Here is a 15,271-nt window from a genome sequence, read left to right as displayed (position 1 = left end):
GAGGGTGATGTTTGTGTCCCCAGATGAGCGGACAGGGCCACGTTGCCAGCGCTTTAAGGCAGCTCCTGGGGGCATCTTGGAGCCTCAGCGGCCCCTGACATGGGAGCCAACTGGGGTGGGTGGGGTTTCTGGGGGTTAAGGGTGGCTTTAGGGGAGAGGCCGGGGAAAGGAACAGGGTGGCCTGGCAGGTGATGGGGTCGGGGGGCGGGAGGGGTCTGAAGGCAGGGCCCGGCCAACTGTGGGCTCAGGCGGCTGCCCTGACCTGAGCAAGCAAGTCCTTTTTTGGGAGGGGGCAGAAATGTAGCATCAGGGTGCATTTCACATAATATAAGATCAGCCATTTTACAGTCCAGTTCAGTGGCGTTTGGGACTTTCCTGGTGGTTCGAGAACATGCCCATCACTGTGAGCACAACCCAGGACCCCGGCGGGCCACTGCCCTTCCCAGCCCCTGGCACCGTCAGCTCGCCGGTCCTCTCTGGAGGATCCATCCGTGACCCTCACATGAGCGGGTCTGCTCCACACGTGGTCTTTTGTGTCTCATCCCTTCCACAGTGGCTTTCTTTTCTCATAATTTTCTTTTTTTAAAAAAAACCCATGATGTTTTTGAGGCTCATCCACGTTATAGCACATTTCAGAATGTCATTTCTTTTTGTGATTGAATGATATCCTGCGGTCTGGCGAGGTCACATTTGTTTATATATTCATCCATTGATGGTCCTCTGGGCTGTTTCCAAGAAGCCTTTTGAAAGGACTTGAGAAGGGGAGCTTCCCTGGCGGTCAAGCGGTTTAGAATCTGCCTTCTAATGCAGGGGACATGGGTTTGATCCCTGGTTGGGGGACTGAGATCTCACATTCTCTGGGGCGACTAAGCCTAAGCCCCACAACTACAGAGAAGCCCGTTTGTCACAACGAATGCCACAGTGAAGACTCTAAGACCTGATGCAGACAAAAATAAACAAATAAGTGAACGAAAGGGAACTGAAGTGTCTCATGAAAGTGCCTGCGAGGACTGAGGGGGTCCCAAGATGGCCCAAGGCCCTGGGCAAGGCTGAGCAGAGTTCAGTGGCTAAGAGGAGGAGGGATCAGGGGGAGAGGGAGGAGGGGGGGAGGAGTGGGGGAGTGGAGCCGGAGGAGGAGGAGGACTCGAGAGGGGACGGTGAGCTGGGAGAAACCAGCCCAACCTTCTGGGCAGCTGGGGACTGGAGGCAGCTGGGGACTGGAGGCAGCTGCTTGCCGCTGATATCAGGGGCTCCTGATTGTGGCACATAGTCGCTGGAGTGAGCCTGCGCACCCGCATGGATGCAGAGGACTACAGCTGAAGCGGGTCTGTGTCTGAGACCTTAACCCGTGCTGGGGCCTGCTGACAGAGGCAGCCACCTGCCTGGCGCTTCCCCTTGGGTGTCTGTTTATTTAATAAGCATTTACATAGCATTTACTGTGTGCAGGCCCTGTTCCAAGCACTTCACAGTTATTAGCTCTATGCCATCCATTCTATTATCATCCCCACTTTACAGTTCAGGAAACTGAGGCTCAGAGAGGAGCAGTCCCTTGCCTGAGGTCATGCAATGGTAAGAGCTGGAACTCAAACGCTTCCTTCTTAGAGACTTATCAAATGTATTTTTAAAGAACTCGATACTGTGATTGGAAATAGAAAATCAGACTCACCAGCCATGAACAGAAGGTGACAGTTTGACAAAGGACAATAAAAGTACAACCATGTTCAGGTCGACCTGGGGTCTATGCCCCGGGGACCCTGAGCCTGACATGGTGCCAGTCCCCGGGAGACCACCTGGTAAAGAGGGCATGGAGCTCCAGGCACCAGACTGAGATTTCCTCCCTGACACGCCCCAAGTACCTGCCAGGGGAGTGAAGACCACACTGCGTTCTCCCCATGGCCTCTCCCCATGTCCCGTTGGCACTCAGGCAGGTCTGTAGAGGACTTATGGCCCAGGGGCTGCCTCTGGGGAAATACCAGAAATAACACTGATGGCTTCCGGGCATTACACAGGCTTTGTGAGCCCATGCTGTCCATCTTCCCCCTCAGATGCAGGAGAGTAGCCTTGGCCTCAGAGATTTCAGGCAACACAAGTCACTGGGATTAAATATTCACTCATAGTTAAAGCTATGGTCTTTTCAGTGGTCATGTATGGATGTGAGAGCTGGACCGTGAAGAAGGCTGAGCGCCAAAGAATTGATGCTTTCAAACTGTGGTGCTGGAGAAGACTCTTGCGAGTCCCTTGGATAGCAAGGAGATCAAACCACTCAATCCTAAAGGAAATCAGTCCTAAATATTCATTGGAAGGACTGATGCTGAAGCTGAAACTCCAATCCTTTGGCCACCTAATGTGAATAGCTGACTCATTGGAAAACACCCTGATGCTGGGAAAGATTGAAGGCAGGAGGAGAAGGGGGTGACAGAGGATGAGATGGTTGCATGGCATTACTGACTCAATGGACATGAGTCTGAGCAAGCTCTGGAAGTTGGTGGTGGGCAGGGAGGCCTGGCGTGCTGCAGTCCATGGGGTCGCAAAGAGTCAGACACAACTTAGCAACTAAACAACAACAGTTATCTTTACCCATGTGACCTCAACCACATGAGGTCTGAGTTATGCTTCCCACTCATGGCTAAGGAAGCTGACTCTCAGGGGGGACCAAGGCTTGCCCAAGTCCTCACAGCAAGTAAGTGGCAGAACTGGGAGTCATATCCAGGTCCAATGTGTTCCAGAAATTTCTAGTCAACTCCAGAACTCTTTCCAGTGCCCCGTACCAAACTCCCATTTGTTTCTCTAGAATTTGGAATTTGCATGGATGGACCCGCCACGCTCCTTGCAACACATTATTATGGGTCGAGAAGGCCATGGAAACAAAAGAAAAGAACCCATAATCAGCCCTTTTTATTTCCTACATCCAGAGTTCACGCTGGGGTCTCCTTGGCCTCTCCTCAGCCTTAGTCTATTTGTTTGCTTGCAGAATGAAGCTGGTGAAGGGCCGGAGGGAAGATACTCAGCTAGTGATCTTCCAGGTATGACTAACATCTTGTGGCCTGTTTACCCTTAAAGGCTGCCCATATTGTTTGAGTTTGGGGAATTAAACGGACTCTAATTAATGGTGCAAATATTTACGATCGATGCCCCATCAAAGAAAACAGCCTTTTTTTTTTTTTCAGAGTAAAGAGTATCAATGCCAAGGCTCTTGGCTATAAACTGGAGGTGGGGAGTGTCGGTGATGGTAGGGAGATGACAGGTTCCAGATGGTTTCGGAGTTATCTGAGGATGGTAGATGTAGCTGTAATTCAACACACCTGGTGCTTTCTCGCCCCAGGACTATCCAGTGGGTCCTCAGTAAAGTGAAGGAGCAGATGGCATCCCACTCCACTATCCTTGCCTGGAGAATCCCATGGACAGAGGAGCCTGGTGGGCTACGGTCCATGGGGTCACAAAGAGTCGCATACGAGTGGGTTACTATCGCGCGCGTGCGCACACACACACACACGCACACACACATACACACCCCAGTTGAGACATCAAGCTTTACTCAGGAGTCCAGGGTAAAACGGTCTCCAGAGAAGGATCGCTTCCCATAGAGTTTATTTTAAAAATAAAACAATCAAGAAGGCATCTGTCATTTCCCAGGGGATCTGTTTCTTAAGGCTCAGCTGTTTTCAGGTACTTGGCCTGCGAAAGCATAAACTCCACTATCTGATATTGGTACTTGTGGGCAAGTTAGTGCGTCCGATGGCTGAAGGACTGGCCCCCCCCAGAACTGCAGGGCAGCCCTGGTGTCGCGCGGGGTCTTCCGCACAAGGGGACAGATGTCTCCCAAAGGACAGCCCCTTCTTCAGAGTTGCCTGGGAGATGATGATTCCCAGACAAAGAAAACGTCAGCGGCATTGCCCCTGGGGACACTGGCCACCTCCTCCCAGAGCAGGGCTCCTTGAGGCCCTTGGGATTTTCTTCCCTCTCTTTCAGCCACATATGCAAACGACAGCCGCTCAGAGAGAGGACTGTTCACAGACCCTCAAGATAACGCTTTCCCAGACTTGGGAGGGAATCTGAGAAGGAAAAGTGAAACTCTGACCCCAGCTATCTCCAAAGGGCTCAGGGCCTTGACGACACTCCGCCCACGATGGCCTGGCGACGGCACACAGGGCCGGTCATCTGCGGGCCAGGCCGATGGGGAGCCGGCCTCCTTTGTCCTTGAAAAGCAGAGTAAGTCATGTCCCCAGGCCGCCCCCATGCTCCCCGTTACAAAACATTTGATTTAAAAATCAACCGAGGTCAGCCTTTGAGACTTGGGGCCGTGCTGACTGGAAGGAGGGCGTCGGGTGGAGGCCTGGCCTGCCGGTTGGGCCCACCGCGCAGGCTGCTTTTTTAAAAAATCTGTTTGGCTGTGCCAGGTCCTAGTCAAAGCACTCGGAATCCTTGCTTGTGGCTGTAGTGTGCGGGATCTTTCATTGTGGCGCATGGCATCTAACTTCCCTGACCAGGGATCGAACCCAGGCCTCCCTCATTGGCAGCGTGGAGCCCCAGCCCCTGGGCCACCAGGGAAGTTCCTGTGTCCCCCTTTGAAAAGGCAGCCCTGCCACCCACCCCACCCCCACTGCAGCTGTCAGCCAGCTCCTGCCCACAGCACAGGTGGCCTTGATGGTGAGTGGCAGGCCTGGCCCTCAGCGCCCTGCGTGGTGAGCGGGGTGCTGGGGGCAGGGCGAGCCCTCGGACGGCCACAGTGCAGGGTCTGGAACAACATCCAGCTGTTGGCAGCATGTTGACCAGTTCTGCGGCCTTTGATCATGGCGGCTGAAGTATTTGGGGATGGGAGGACATCTTCTAGCCGTTTCCATGCACACGGGCAGGACCCTCAAGTCATCACCTGTGCCAGGGATGGTGAGACAGGTCAGGAAGAAGTACCCAGAGGTGTGTTCTGGCCCCTTCTTTTAATTTCAGTCTTAAGAATGTAGGACCATTTTGGGCGAATGTGGTGGCTATGTTTTCACTCTGGGAAACCCATCCTTTCGTGGTCAGAGAAGTGCGGTGTGGATGAGTCCAGCGGGCATTGGTCCCAGCCGCACACCCTCTGAAGCCTTCTCAGACTCTGCCTGGGTATCTGCTCTGTGGTTTGGGGTAACAGGGGCACCAATGTGCCCATCTTCGAGGGTGGGGACAAGGATAAGGGAATCCATGTAGGAAGAACCCAGCCCAGCACCTTCTAGGCCCTTGATATGAAATTGCTGTGATATGTATTAATACCATTTAGGGCCTGGTAGCCAACGGCCAGCTCCTTCCAGTGAGACATGGGGCTTTGCATAAACAACAGGATTCGCTGTCTCCAGTCCTGGAGGCTGGAATCCGAGACCCAGGTGTGGGTGGGGCCGGTCCTCCTCTCTCCTGGGTGGGTGTGCAGACAGCCGCCTCCTCCCCGTGTCCTTACAGGGTCATCCCTCCATGTGCATCCGTGCCCTGACCTCTTCTTATCAGGACCCCAGTCCTGTGGGATTAGGGCCCACCCTAGTGATCCCCTTTTACCTTATTTATTTCTTTAAAGGCCCCGTCTCCAAATACAGCCACATTAAGAGGGGCTGGGCCTCAGGGTACCCATTTATGAATTTGGAGGCGGGCAGACACAGATCAGCCCAAAACAAATTTAATGAAAGAACAGTTTGCAGAGGCGTGGTCAGGCTAGAGGTAATCATAAGGGCTGGAGAGGCACTTGGATGCTGGTAACAGGCAGATACCCAGAGATGAGAGAAGGGGAGGGCCCAGCCTCGGGGTTGGGCTGGAGGAACGGGTTGCCTCTGGGCACTGTGGCCTCAGCAGTGGGCCCAGCCTGGCGGGAGTGGCCGGGAGAACAGACATCAGTGTTCTCCTCCTGTCCTCTGGTCCCCGTGGCCTGCCGCGTCCAGAATCCAGAGGGTGACAGGGGCAAGTGGACACGGTCTCCTGGCCCCTGCCGTCCTCTCTGGGCACACAGCAGAGCAGGGCAGTGAGGGAGGCAGGCGGACAGAGGCTTGCAGCGCACCCTGTATGAGCGCTTTGACCCCAACCACGTGGACAGCTTAACAAACCAAACAAAGCCAAATGAACTCAAACAAACAAACCGGTCAGCGGCTCCGTCCCTGCCAGCCAGTGGGTCTGGAGTGAACAATCTAAAATGCAAGTCACCCCACGTGGTAGAGAACTCCAGCTTCGCACTGGCCTGGGGGGTGACTTTGGTTCTGGGAACAGACAGGCTGTTTGGGGCAGTAGGTCCTGGAGAGCAGCGGGGGTTGGGGGGTCCAGAGGCAGCACCCTAAGGATGCTGAGTTCTTGATAAATTCCATAAAGGTGCTTTTGCAACCGCCGAGGACCGAAGGATCCCCAAGCACCTGCAAGCCTCTGTGACAAAGGGGCCCAAATTGCACCTGAACGGGGGTCCTGGGCCACCCTGGGTCTGCTCAATTTTCCTACCCCTTAACTCAGGGGCTTCCTTGACCCAGAAAGGCACTAGCCCCTCACTTCTGGCTTTTCCAGCAGTTAGAGCTTGTGGTTCTCAGTGGACCCCCGTGGGAGGCTGTTCTGGGGAACTCCTCAGAGAGGATGTGGTGGTTTTGGTCATTTGAGGGAGGGGCTGCTCAGCACCCAGCCTCCCTTCCTGTTGGGAGATCTTCTGCGTGTGGTGTTGATGGATAAAAAGCCACCGCTATGGAAGCGGGTGGGAAGTCCTCCGGGTCTGTCTCCCTGGCAACTGGGCCATGCTCAGGTGACCCGGGCTTGGCCAATCAGACATGCCCGTGTGCAGTCTGGCCTGTGGACCAGAGAGGCAGGGTTAGGATTCTCTCGGAAGGCTGCGGCGCTGTTGTCCGGGGGCTGTGGCAGGACGCCCTGGTGGCAGGGGCGGGGGCTGGGGAAAGACACGGGCTTTCCCACGCGTGGCCTCCCAGGCGGCCCTCAGTCTGTCCCCACAGGGCCTTGCATCATGCTTTGTCCCAGATGGAGAACCAGACTCGGCCTCTGTTGCTTGCAGCTGGGAATCCTGACCCAGGGAAAGCGGAGCTTTCACTTGTCCCCAGAAGCAGCTCATCTTGAGGTCCCCCGAGTGGGCATTTAGGGCTCCACCACCCAGAGGTGGTCCCACATTCCTCAATCCAGGCTTTGGGGCCAAAAGCATAGGGCCGGGGAGGGGGCTCCCACGTGCTGAGAGACTGTGGACTCCCACTTCCTGCCTTTTGCCAGCGTAGCGATCTTGGGCAAAAGCCTTCCTCCTTCTGGGCCTCAGTTTCCTCATCTGTGAAATGGGACGCATCAGCATCATCGTGGAGTACAAGCGAGCCAGAGCTCGGAAAGCCGTGTCTTGCTCACAGACGCCCTGTTCAGGAAGCGCTGAAGGTCATCTTTAATTATCGTACTTCCACAACCTTATTTTCCCTGTGCTTCATTTTCCTTTGCAAAGTTTCAAGTTATCTTATTTCTGAGAAACTTTACAGATCTTGGTAAGCTACCTTAAAGTCTTTTCGGGACAAGATGGAATCTTAAAAGCTCACGCTCAGGCAGACCCAGCACGAGAAGAATCTGTAGCAGCCAAGAAGAGCCATGCCCCACCGCTGCTAGCTGGAGGGCCAAAAGCTTTTTCATCTTCAAGATGCTTCTCATCACTGATCATTAGGGAAGCGCAAGTCAATACTGTAATGAGGTACCACCTCGCACCGGTCAGAATGGCCATCATCAAAACGTCTGTGAATCACAAATCCTGGAGAGGGTGTGGAGAGAAGGGAACCCTTCTATACTCTCGGTGGAAATGGACGTTGGTGTAGCCACTATGGAAAACAGTACGGAGGTTCCTTAAAAAAAGCTAAAAAATAAAGTTGCCGTTTGAGCCAGCCAGCCCACTCTTGAGCACATATCCAGACAGAACTCTAACCGAAAAAGATACATACACTCCTATGTTCATAGCAGCACTCCTCACACTTGCCGAGACATGGAAACAACGTAAGTGTCTACGGGCAGATGAATGGATAAAGAAGACGAGGTGCCCATGTACCCAGTGGAATACTGCTGAGCGCAAAGAAGAATGAAATAATGCCGCTTTGCGGCAACGTGGATGGACCTAGAGATTGTCCTACTAAATGACGTACGTCAGAGAGAAAGACAAATGCCATATGATGTCCCTTACACGTAGACTCTAAAATACAACCCAGATGAACAGACACAGAGCACGGACCTGTGGCTGCCGACGGTGAAGAGGGTGGATGGACTGGAAGTGTGGGGTCAGCAGAGGCAAACCATTATATGGGGTGGATAAGCAGCAAGGCCCTCCTGTGTAGCACAGGGAACTATATGTGATCAATCATAATGGGAAAGAATATGAAAAAAATATATGTATAACCCAATCACTTTGTTGTAGACAGAAATTAATACAACATTGTAAATCAACTATACTTCCATAAAATAAATTAAAAAGTAGATACCCCCAAACAACTATCTTCATCTTTAGTAGAGTCTCTCTCTAAGGACTAACAGAAAAATATTTAGAAAAGCAGATGACGTGAGGTGATAAATATTCGTTGAGCATCTGTATTTCCCAGGCACAAGTCTAGCTGCTGAGGATAGAGGGCTTTGAGAAAGTCCTTGCTGCTATGGAATCTCACTCTTATGCAGGAGAGAGAGAATAAACAAATGATGCTATGCTGGAGAGGGAGGGGTTTTGAAGAAAAATGAAGTGAAGGGAGGGGAGTGAGGATGACAAGATGCCATAGGCAGGGGACAGGCAGGGGTGTTTGCACGAGGCCTGAGCTAAGAGCGGGGAAATTGTGCAGGTATTTGAGGAAGAATATTCTGGAGAAGAGGGCAACAGAGGATGAGATGGTTGGATGGTATCACCGGTTCAATGGACATGAACTTGGGCAGACTCTGAGAGATGGTGAGGATCAGGGAGGCCTGGCGTGCTGCGGCCTATGGGGTCACAGAGTCGGACGTGACTTGGCAACTGAACAACAATAACAGCAATTCGGGGCCCAGAACAGCCGTGCAAAGGCCCCATGGGCAGCTCGCCTTATTCTCACAACTGGCCTGACTCTCAGGAGTTCTGATGAGGAATAAGGACATGGAATCCTCCTGCATTTATGAGCCACATCCTCAGGCATACTGCAGGTCAGAGTCCATACTGCATATTTACATGGAAATATCTGATCACAATACAGTGTGAACGCGAGAGGAAAATCCAGCAGGCGCACGACTTGTCATACAGCTTCAGGATGAAGACACGTGTGATGTGTGGTAGTAAAATGACAGCGTTTTACAGTTTCCAAAGCAGAGAGAAACACAAGCGTGTGTGCTCCTACCCAGGAAATGAGGTACTTCAGCCGTTTGTGAAGTTGTCTCATAATTGATTCAGTGCCTACTGCCCGTGCATTCGGAATAACACTCATATTTTGCCAAAACTGGAAAATATGTGTCCAAATTGCTATGTACTCACTTTAAAAAAAGCCTAGGCATGCTCACTCACTCTGCGCTGGAGACCGAGATAAGCTGGCATTTCCAAACACAGCCTATCAGTCAAATATTCCAGCGTTTCTCTGAATCCACCCTCACTTTTGTTTCAAACAGAGTCACTTATCCTAGGCAGAGGCCATCTGGGACCAGCTGTCCCGTGTTGCAGATGAGAGACCAAGGCTCAGAGTGAGGAGAGGACACCCAGGTCCCTTGCCAGCTGACGGCCTGTCACTAGGACTAGGGATTCATCCTGAACCTCGTCACAGACTCCCATTTGCCTCCCAATATTTATTCCTAGCCTTTTTCTCCATAAGAGAATTCCTAGTTTTTTTAACTGGCGTGTGTTTACCCAGGGGAAAAGATGGCATGGCTAGGCTTCCCTTACAGCTTGGTATGACTAATGGGAATGAGTCAAAGTGTGTGGGTAACTTCCATGGAGGGAAAGTACCCTTCTCTGCCATTTCTCTTTCCTGTACTGGAATGCAGATTTGATGGCTTGAACTCAGGCAGTCATCTTGGGCCATGAGGAGGATGCCTTTGCTGAGCATGGCAGAGTGGTCGGAGAGAGGGACCCAGGGTCTCTGATGAGTTTATGAAGCTCCTTACCAACCCTTCCGGACTTCTCTTATAGGAGAGTCACTTTTTATGGAGAACTTTTTTAGTCCCTTGCTGTTGAACCGACAGAGACTTTCCCTGGCTCTCCTACCCTCAGCCTCCATGTGGCTGTTTGTGCAACTCTCTCACCATGATCAAGATGAAGAACAACCCCAAGAGAGGGGGCATGACCTGTGCGAGGTCACAGAGCTTCTCTTATATAAACACTCACTTCAGACCTGCACAGGATGATTGCTAAAGCAAATAGGCCCTGCCTCCGGAGCGGCGGCCAAGACCGTGGCCTGAAGAACATTTCCCGACAGGGTGTTCACGTGACCTCAGATCGATGAGGCTGGTGACACTCTGAAGGCCTCTGCCACTGTGGTTGCTGTCAGCCCAGCTCTGCGCCCCGCTCCCCGGGGACACGCTGTAGGGCTGGAAGGGGACCTACTGGCTCTGAGAAAACACTTCCCTAGAGGGCCAGCCTCTGGGGCAGCTGGAGACAGAGTCAACACGCTCTGGCCAGGCTTCTGCTATGAAGCTTGCTCCCCAGGAGCAAGAAGGTCCTTTACGCTCTCTCTCTGTCCCTCCCTCCCGCCTTCCCTTGTCTGCATTTCCTGTTGGCATAGATTTTCTTTGAGACCCTAAGGGTGCTAGAGCGCACCTCCCTCGCCATAATTGCCTCTGACCTTCAGCGACTCCTCCCTCCTCACAGAGACCCCTCCTCTGATTGCTGAGGAGTGACGTCACTCATCCTGGCCACATCCCTGCCGCCGGTGTCTCCCAGAGCTTCCTAGCTGTCTTCGTCCTTACCCTACGACCCCACAACAGCATTTCACGACGTCTCCACTTGGTGGAAAGAGGGACACAATATCCCAGTAGAGTCAGATGCTCAGGGCCTCACTCCGGAGACGAAATAGAGGCAGCAGACAAGTGTGGTTCTTCCTGGGTCCAGTGTCAGATGATGAGCATCACCAGGGAGAATGCTGCCATTGACGTCCTGTCCTTCGAGGAGGCCTCTGCGGGGGGACGTGCCCGATTCGCAGACGAGGATGCTGGGAGCTGAGAGTTTGACCCGTGCGTGCTAAGTGGCTTCAGTGATGTCCAACTTCATGTGACTGAATGGACTGGAGCCCGCCAGGCTCCTCTGTCCATGAGATTCTCCTGGCAAATATACCGGAGTGGGCTGCCATTTCTTCTCCAGGGGCTCTTCGCGACCCCGGGGTCAAATCTGGCATCTCTTATGTCTCCTGCATTGGCAAGTGGGTTCTTTACCACTCGCGGCCCCTGGGAAGCCCCAGGTCACGCCAGCGAGGCAGTCCTGGCAGTAGGGTTCAGCCCTGACTCAGACCAGGTCCCCTGCGGCCCTTCCCAGCCTCCACCCTGGGAGGAAGTCAGCACGTGCGGTCCTGAAAGGGAAACCCGGGGTCTTTGGTGACAGCTGGAGAAGGAAAGTTTCTCACTGCTGGTCATGCACCTCCACCCCTTGCCAGGGACCCTCCCCACAGCCCCCACACCAGCCGGCAAGATTGTCCCTCAGCTGTCTAATATCCTGCAGTGATGCCCATTTCCACACAGCCAGTAGTTACCAAGAAAGGCTGGTGCTAACTTTGTTTATACTAGGGTGTGACTGACTGATATATGTCTGACTGTTCTCCTTTAGAGATACCCGCTTTCTGATAAAGGTCTCTGAGGACCTAGAGCTTAGTGACAAAGGAATGGAGATGGAAGGATGCGGCTTCCAAAGCATGACAAGAAGTCTTCCGAGGGAACCCTTTCAAGTTACAGCCCTGTGCTGTCAGCAGGAAGATAAACACAAGGCCAGGTCACAAATCCATGGGTTGTGTAGTTAACATAGGAGTATTACTCACTAAGCAGCTCCTGGACAGAAATTCTGCCCAAGAAGTGCTCCTGGCAGAGTGGAGGCGCCCCTAGTGAGCTCATCTTCTCTAGACATAGATGGAGCAGACCACCACATCTCAGCCCTTTCCTGAAAGCACCCCTCCTGAAAGGACCCTCCTTCCTGCCTTTGGTGTCATCCGTGATCTCATCTGGCCATCCCACCCTGAACACGCCTGACCTTGTCTGACCTTGGAAGCTGAGCAGGGCTGGGCCCGGTTAGTACTTGGATGGGAGACCCCCTGGGAATACCAGGTGCTGCAGGCTTCTGGGGCTTCCCTGGTGGCTCAGATGGCAAGGAGTCCACCTGAGAAGCGGGAGACCCAGGTTTGATCCCTGAGTCAGAAGATCCTCTGGAGAAGGGAATGGCAACCCACTCCAGTCTTCCTGTCTAGAGAACCCCATGGACAGAGGAGCCTGGTAGGCGACAGCCCATGAGGTAGGAAAGAGTCGGACACGACTGAGTGACTAATTCTTCTTTATCAGAGTCTCCTGTGCTTGCTCTGAGAATCGGCACTTCCCACAGTTCCTGGAGCAGGCTCTCCCTGCTCCTCTGTGGGCATCAGGCCGGCCTCTCCCACCAGGAGGGCAGAGCAATGCCCCCATGGGGGCTACTGAGGAGGAAGTGGGTCTCGGGTCAACCTCAGGGCAGGGATCTCCAAGGCCTGGTGACCCTTGGCAGCAAGCTGAGGGCCCCTCTGAACATCCGATTGCTCAACTCACATTCCTCTTCCCTCTGGCTTGATTCTCAGACACTTTGAGAACAAACCAAAAATAAAAATTCATCCTTTTCCAGCTAACTTGCTCATTTTTGCAAAACCTCACTCCGTCCCCCTCTGCCCTTGCAACTTGTCTCCCACAGGAGGCCAGAGAGCCATTCCTGGGGAGGGGTGGTGTTTTAGCTTTGGCCAAGGAATCCCTATAGATTCTGACCTCTGACCTCCACATGGAAGCACAGAATGGGGGCCACTGAGAGCTGCTTCTGTGCCCTCTGTCCTGCAGGAGAGGCTGTCCCAGCTGGGGTCCTGGGGCTCCCTCTGAGGGCGGGGGGGCAGTGAGTCCACCTCCTCATTCCTCATCTTTACCTCCATTCATTCACTCAAGACAGAGTGATACCATCCATCCATTCATTCATTCACTAATCCAAAGATGGGGAGGGGTCAGACGGATCCAAGGCTTGGCTTCACTGGCTGATTTCATATACAGCAAGAAGAGGACTCTGTCTTTAGAGAGGCCCTTCCCAAAGCCATCTGGCTAATCCCTCAGCGCCCTGAGGCCTCAGCGCCCTGGCCCCACCAAGCAAGCCCTCCCTAAGGATCGCTGGAAGGATGCCAATGGCTTGAGAGGGTGGGGTGAACCGTCCTTGGTCTTTGCCCACCAGGTGGGGCCTCGCCAGGCAGACGGAGCCCCTCTAAGCACACGAGGCCTCGGAGAGGGTCCCTCCCAGCCCTGAGGCCATGAGCTGTGTGACCCACAGGCCAGCGACTTCACCTCTCTGGGCCCAGCCTTACCCTCTCGTGTGAAAGGGGGTCACGACAGCACGTGGTGGGGACCAGGTCCTGTGCTTAGCCCCCTTTGCACATCTCAGCTCTAGTGTTTCCCACCCCAGGGTGCCGTGGGGTGGCTGTTCCTGTTGGGCCATTTTACTGATGAGAAAACCAAGGCACAGAGGGTCAGACAGTTCGCATCGGGGCCAACCCTGTGGGCCTGAGTGCTCAGCAGAACCTTGGGCGCTCGGTTAGCGCTTCATACCAGCGGCACAGCGGCTCAGTGGGGACTCCAGGCCACGTCTGGGGACGTTTTGGAGGCATCACCGCAGAGGCAGATGCTGCTGGCCTCCAGGGGGTGGAGGCGGGGTGCCTCTCAACACCCAGCAAGGCTCAGGGCGGCCCCCACGGCCCGAGTAACTCAGCCCCGAGTGTCAACAGTGCCAGGCGGAGAAGCCAGGTCTCTGCTCCCTGTTATTAAGAAGGGGCTTCCCGCCAAAAGAGGGTCTTGCATGAACATTCCCACTGTTGCCTGCCCACCCTGGAGGCGCACCACCCCCCGCAACCGAGTCCGGCTGGGCTGGGCACCACAGGACGCTGGGGTCTGTGGGACCTCCCTGGACCTGCGCAGGGTCTCGGAGGGCAAGACAGGCTGTCCAGCCTGGGTCGGGCAGGAAGCAGTGTTCCCTAGCCCCCCATCCCATGGGGGGCCCCCTCCTTACTCGCTAGCAGGAGGTCCACCGCCGTCTCCTCCATCGGAGCGCGTCCTGGGCGCGGGCCTTAGGTGGGTGCTGGTTCCCCACGGCGGGTTGGGACACCTGTGCCCTGGAATCTCAGGTGAGGGGGTAGAGGCCGCTCCAGCAGGCCAGCCGAGTTTGCAAAGTGAGTCAGCTGGTGAGAGGGCTCGGAGCGCGTGGGTTAATCATTAACAGGCAGCTCAGATGTGTCCCCGGGATCCCAGCGGACCCCTGCCGCACGGCCTCCCCCAGCCCTGACCGCCCGTGGTCCTGGGTGATCCACCCATCAGGGTCCTCTTGGTCTGATTATCTGCTCAAGGGGAGGACTAGTGCCCAGGGATCCTGCCCCTTCATCCATTCATTTTCAGCTCTGAAGAGGCAAGGTTGTTGAAGGAGAGTGGTCCTGTCTCGCAGTGAACACTAACCCTGGCCAGCAGCGGCGCCTCCAGGTCACCCAGCTGTGCTTCCCTGAGCGTCTGCTCTGTTCCCCACACTGTGCCAGGCAATCAACAGGGACGTGCACACCCTCTGTGAACATTCTCACCAGCCCTGCAAATGGAGGCTGTGTGTCTCTGTTTCACGGGGGAGGGGGTGAGGTCCAGGCAGGTGGCTGTCCAGCGACAGGTCTGGATGAGAGCGGGAGGAACTGTTTCTGCTGATGGTGCCTCTGTTTCCCCGGGCCGTCTCGGCAGTGCAGGGCGTGGTGAGGGTTAAGAGGGGCAGAGCAGGAAAAATTCTGAGCACCCAGTAAGCACTCAGTAAGTGCTGGCTGCCTCTCACGTCTCAAGGCCAAGGATCCTCGCCTGGCTTGCTGGCCGGCGTGTCTGGCGTGTCTGTACACGGCCATTTTGGAGGAGCGCTGATGTCGCGTGACTCGGCCAAAGGCATGGTGCCAGCTGGTCTCTACCTAGGTGGGTCTGACTCCCAGGGATGAGAGCTCTAAAAAGACTGGATTTGGCCCCTGAGAATGCACTCACCATCTGGGAATGGGAATTATACTTGCTTTAGGAGGGGCGGGTTTGAAAGCAGCGGTACCTGGGGGTGCCAGTGGGCTCCCCCCACGGGCCCAGGCCAGCTGCCCGGTGTCCC

At 54.4% G+C, this 15,271-nt stretch overlaps 1 protein-coding gene and 1 pseudogene across 1 annotated transcript in view; one reads left to right on the top strand and one right to left on the bottom strand.

Annotated features, from left to right (window-relative positions):
* ANO1 (anoctamin 1) overlaps nucleotides 1-14,267 on the bottom strand; it is a 192,726-nt gene extending 178,459 nt beyond the window's left edge. Inside the window, exon 1 of the mRNA XM_042238202.1 lies at nucleotides 14,168-14,267. Coding sequence (XP_042094136.1) covers nucleotides 14,168-14,201 — 34 coding nt within the window. The 5' untranslated portion in view covers nucleotides 14,202-14,267. The remainder of the gene's footprint in view (nucleotides 1-14,167) is intronic.
* On the top strand, nucleotides 12,107-12,225 carry LOC114110175 (5S ribosomal RNA; annotated as a pseudogene).
* Nucleotides 14,268-15,271: the final 1,004 nt, after the last annotated feature.

This window comes from Ovis aries, chromosome 21 (assembly GCF_016772045.2).
Source record: "Ovis aries strain OAR_USU_Benz2616 breed Rambouillet chromosome 21, ARS-UI_Ramb_v3.0, whole genome shotgun sequence".
Classification (NCBI taxonomy): domain Eukaryota; kingdom Metazoa; phylum Chordata; class Mammalia; order Artiodactyla; family Bovidae; genus Ovis; species Ovis aries.
This window is presented reverse-complemented; position numbering and strand designations above follow the sequence as displayed.